Source organism: Triticum dicoccoides, chromosome 4A (genome assembly GCF_002162155.2).
Source record: "Triticum dicoccoides isolate Atlit2015 ecotype Zavitan chromosome 4A, WEW_v2.0, whole genome shotgun sequence".
In the NCBI taxonomy this organism is placed as follows: domain Eukaryota; kingdom Viridiplantae; phylum Streptophyta; class Magnoliopsida; order Poales; family Poaceae; genus Triticum; species Triticum dicoccoides.
Window position 1 is genome coordinate 2,304,158 of NC_041386.1, and position 4,842 is coordinate 2,308,999.

The window sequence follows — 4,842 nt, forward strand, 5'->3', positions numbered from 1 at the left end:
CCACCCTCCACTGCTCCCTCCGCGCCGCTCGCCCTCGCGCGCGGCCATGTCCGAGGAGGACGAGGACCAGGCGGCGGGGGCGCCGCCCAAGCGGCCGCGCGCGGCGTCGCCGCCGCCGCCCGACCAGGTGCTCGACAACGTGCTGGAGACGGTGCTCCAGTTCCTACGGGCCCCGGGCGACCGGGGCGCGGCCTCCCTCGTCTGCCGCTCCTGGCACCGCGCCGAGTCCGCCACCCGCGCCTCCGTCGCCGTCCGCAACATCCTCGCCGCCTCCCCGGCGCGCGCCGCGCGGCGCTTCCCCAACGCGCACCACATCCTCCTCAAGGGCCGCCCCCGCTTCGCCGACTTCAACCTGCTGCCCCCCGGCTGGGCCGCCTCCGCCTTCCGCCCCTGGGCCGCCGCCCTCGCCGCCGCCGCCTTCCCCGCGCTCCGCTCCCTCTCGCTCAAGCGCATCACCGTCACCGACGACGACCTCGACCTCCTCGCCCGCTCCCTCCCGCCCTCCTTCCGCGAGCTCTCCCTCCTCCTCTGCGACGGCTTCTCCTCCCGCGGCCTCGCCTCCCTCGCCTCCCATTGCAGGTAATATAATGCCATTCCCTTCCATTCCAGCTTGCTACATGTCCCTCTCACACACTACTTGGTAATGGCGGACTAATAATGGCGTACCTCCATTTGGTTTGGTTTGGTTCTCGCGCAGAGGGCTGCGTGTGCTCGACGTGGTGGACTGCGAGCTCAACGAGGAGGAGGACGACGAGGTGTCGGACTGGGTGGCGGCGTTTCCGCGCGGCCACACCGACCTGGAGTCTCTCTCCTTCGAGTGCTTCACCCCGCAGGTACCCTTCGCCGCCCTCGAGGCTCTCGTGGCGCGCTCGCCGCGCCTCCGCCGCCTGCGCATCAACCAGCACGTCTCGCTCGGCCAGCTGCGCCGGCTCATGGCGCTCATGCCTCGCCTCACGCACCTCGGCACGGGCTCGTTCCGGCCGGGGGACGGCGCCGAGGACGAGGGGCTCGACTTTGGTCAGATGTTGACCGCCTTCGCGTCGGCCGGCCGGGCTAACTCGCTGGTGTCGCTGTCCGGCTTCCGTGATCTCGCGCCGGAGTACCTGCCGACCATTGCCACGGTCGCCGCCAACTTAACCAGCATGGACCTGAGCTACGCCCCTGTCAACCCCGACCAAGTCCTGCTCTTCATCGGGCAATGCCGCAGCCTCGAGACGCTATGGGTACTGACCAGATTGCTTTCACGCCATAGTTTTACCTCTGGGCTGCTCCATGGTTCCCAATTTCTGATGACAAGTTCTTTGCCAGGTGCTCGACTCAGTGCGCGACGAGGGGCTCCAAGCCGTGGCTATGTACTGCAAGAAGCTCCAGGTTCTCCGTGTGCTCCCATTGGACGCGCACGAGGACGCCGACGAGCTGGTGTCGGAGGTCGGGCTCACCGCCATCTCGGAGGGCTGCCGTGACCTTCGCTCCATCCTCTACTTCTGCCAGAGGATGACCAACGCCGCCGTCATCACCATGTCGCAGAACTGCCCCGAGATGAAGGTGTTCCGGCTATGCATAATGGGGAGGCACCGGCCCGACCACGTGACGGGGGAGCCGATGGACGAGGGGTTCGGCGCCATTGTCCGCAACTGCAGCAAGCTCACCAGGCTCTCCACGTCCGGGCACCTGACGGACCGAGCATTCGAGTACATCGGCAACTACGGCAGCTCCCTGCGGACGCTCTCCGTGGCGTTCGCCGGGGACAGCGATCTGGCGCTGCAGCACATCCTCCAGGGCTGCTCCAAGCTGGAGAAGCTGGAGATAAGGGACTGCCCGTTCGGCGACGCCGGCCTGCTCTCCGGTATGCACCATTTCTACAACATGCGGTTCGTCTGGATGTCGGGCTGCAGCCTGACGCTGCAAGGCTGCGAGGAGGTGGCCCGGCAGCTCCCACGGATGGTGGTGGAGCTGATAAACAGCCAGCCTGAGATCGAGAAGACAGACGGCGTCGACATCCTATACATGTATCGGTCGCTGGAGGGGCCAAGGGAGGATGTTCCACCATTTGTGAAGATCCTGTGAGAAGATCATAGGTGCTTGGCATCCTCGGCGCAGATCAAATGCAGAACGCAGATATGAGAGCAGCAGCAGAGTGTTGAGTTCAGTCATTGTTGTTGTAGTAGCTGTAGGGTTCATAGGCATTTCCAACATTTTGTACGAGAAGATCATAAGCGCGGGCGGGCGGAGCAAGCTTCTTCGAGGGGCCTTCATCGCCATTGCTTCCTCAGTTTTGTTTGCTGCTCCCTCCGAGAGGCCGCCTTCCTTCTGTTCGAGGACGGAGCCGGATGGTTTCCCTAATTTTTCGAAGCGGATCTTGTTATCATCAGATTAAATTCATTAACACTTGTGTTCCATGTTCTTGTCCGCATGGTTTCCCTTCCCTTCCACAGTTAGTTCATTAGTCTGAATTCTACAATAATTTCTCCAGAATTGAGCCATGTTAATTTTTTGGGATTTGTTTCTCCCGTCTCAAGCTTTGTGATCTGAACAGAAGTCTTTTTTGTTTTTGTTTTTGAAAAGCCCTCCCTGAGGCTGTCCTTTCGTGATCTCCTGTGAATCCTGAGGCTTGGCTGCTGGCATCATTACCAGAGGACCTACCGTCACAACCTGGAGGTTCCATCCGTCCGTCCATAGGGATAGGGGTTCCTTCCTTACTCGAAAGTTTGGCCCTGGTCCATCCAGTGATTATTGCCTCGCGCCTATCTTGTCTTGATAGCCCTAGGCCTCTCCCTAGCCGCCTTCAGCTTTTTATCTATCACACGATGGCTAAACTAAATGAGCAGTTCCTTGATTTCCCCCACTGCAAATGCTTTTTTCTTTGCAGTTCAAAGAGCTATATTGATCAAGACAGAGAGTTACGGTACCTCTGATGGCACCGCGAGTGAAGCTCTGGTTGCTTGAAATGCGGCCAATCCTTCCTGCAAGGAAAGGAAAGCAGCATCCAAGGAAAGGATAGCGACCAATCCTTCCTGCAAGGAAAGGAAAGCAGCATCCAAGGATGATAGGGAGGGAGGTGGCAAATGATGAGGGAGTGATGACCGGTCGATCGTTTGACTCATCCCCGCGAGTCACTCACTCACTGACTGCTCTGGGTGAGAGCTCAGGACGGGGGCGGCAGATGCATGCCAACCCATGGCGATGGAGGATCAGACAAGGACAGTAAAACCTGCACGAGGCGAAATATTTCGCTCTTTTGTTACTTGCTGCAAACAGTCATCGCCCTGCAAGTAATCCGGATTTGCAAGTTAGTTGTCCGTGGTCGATGATGATCCAGCAAGAACAACGGCGAGAAAACCTACAGTTCTTCTTTTGCAACAGGAGATCGCTATTGATCTCCATGGTAGGCCCGTCCAGTGGTTGGGACTGGTTGCCCCTGCTCATCTCGACACATCTTGTCAAAACAACTGGCTACTGTTCCGAACGTCCAGCTGAAGAAGACGAAAGACGAACCTCATGCATGCAGTCAGGCAGAGCAGCCATGGGAAGAGACGAGGAAGCAAGTGAAGCTCTGGTTGCTTGAAATGCGGCTGCGGTGCCGTCGGCGAAGTTCACACCCGCCGTCTGATGATCAAAGGGCGCGTGCGGTGCTTGTTGATTCACCGAGAGGAAAGCCGCAAAGGCTACACGCCATGGCCGCACAGCGTCTGCGTATGTGCAATCTTCATTGGTCCTTGTAGCTAGCTAGCCAGCAGTGCTCTGGTAGATGAACAGAACCTGAGGCTCTGGGACGGACTGCAATGGCGGTTTTGGAAGATTGTTGCTTGTCCAATTGTTAGTGCGAGAGAAGTGATTAAATGCAGCCTCAGATCGGATCGCCGCAAGTGGGTGAGATCGAGTTCAGATAATTCATGTCAACATCACGGGTAGTAGTAAGATTGATTGGTGCCTGCTGTTGGGACGTTTGTGATGAGACTACTCTGTGTGCAGTGCCTTCACACTGGTTGCTGCAGCTGCGATGCTTCATTCACACACACGTAGTACAGCAGATGGCATGTGCCGTTGCTGCCCAACCTCCAGCAGCACCGCAGTGGCTCCAAAATCAGCAACTCCTCTCCTCCTCCTTGGTGCAGCTGCTGCAGATGGGAGTTATGGGTTGCATGAGCTGGAAGGTTCTCCCTTTTATCACTGGTTTGGTCAACAACTTTTGCATCTCATCTCATGATTATTAAACGGTCAAGCTCAGGTTTAGTAACTGCTAACTACCTCATCCGGCGTGGGCCATGGGGCAATCATATGAGCATACGAGCAGCGATAAGATTGGGTCGATAGGCTTACCTTTATAGTGTGTCAACAACACCTTGGTTTTACAACAAATCCCGTCACATCACCTTTTCTGGCCCTTTTGCTGATTGATGAAGTAGTAGTGTCATGTTCCTAAATATCCAAGATAACACTGGAGCTTTTCTTCTTCAAAAGAATGGAGAAGATAACACTGGAGCTTTTCTTCTTCAAAAGAATGGAGAAGATAACACTGGAGCTTTTCTTCTTCAAAAGAATGGAGAAGATAACACTGGAACACAGCTACCATGTCCACATGTGTATGAAGCCCTAGGGAAAGTAGAGGTGCTCCACTAAATCCCACAAAGCTATTTCCCTCATGTTCTCTGCCTGATATTTGTACCGGGAATCAATCTACCGCGTATGTCAAAGTTCCTGATGGAAAACCCTAAGCGCATCTTTTGTCGAAACATCGGCAAAAGCGTATCCTACGTCGCTTTATTATAGGAAAAAGAGAGGGCAAAAAAAGAAAAGCAAAGCGGCTTTGCATTTGTGGAGGCTGGATTGCGAGAACATATT

General features: G+C 56.2%; 1 protein-coding gene across 1 annotated transcript; it reads left to right on the plus strand.

Moving 5' to 3' along the window:
• The first annotated feature begins 23 nt into the window (after window positions 1–23).
• Window positions 24–2,403, plus strand: LOC119284487 (transport inhibitor response 1-like protein). The gene is made up of 3 exons (XM_037563603.1): window positions 24–579; window positions 698–1,223; window positions 1,309–2,403. The coding sequence occupies exons 1-3, from the start codon at window positions 47–49 to the stop codon at window positions 2,065–2,067; spliced, it is 1,818 nt and encodes a 605-aa protein (XP_037419500.1). The 5' UTR covers window positions 24–46; the 3' UTR covers window positions 2,068–2,403.
• Window positions 2,404–4,842: the final 2,439 nt, after the last annotated feature.

What these genes read in the sequence shown, in the direction of transcription:
- LOC119284487 (XM_037563603.1), top strand. Translation starts at nt 47, where the DNA reads ATGTCCGAGGAGGACGAGGACCAGGCGGCGGGGGCGCCGCCCAAGCGG. An exon ending in TCCCTCGCCTCCCATTGCAG is followed by an intron (nt 580 to 697) that starts GTAATATAATGC and finishes GTTCTCGCGCAG; the next exon opens with AGGGCTGCGTGTGCTCGACG. An exon ending in GCAGCCTCGAGACGCTATGG is followed by an intron (nt 1,224 to 1,308) that starts GTACTGACCAGA and finishes GTTCTTTGCCAG; the next exon opens with GTGCTCGACTCAGTGCGCGA.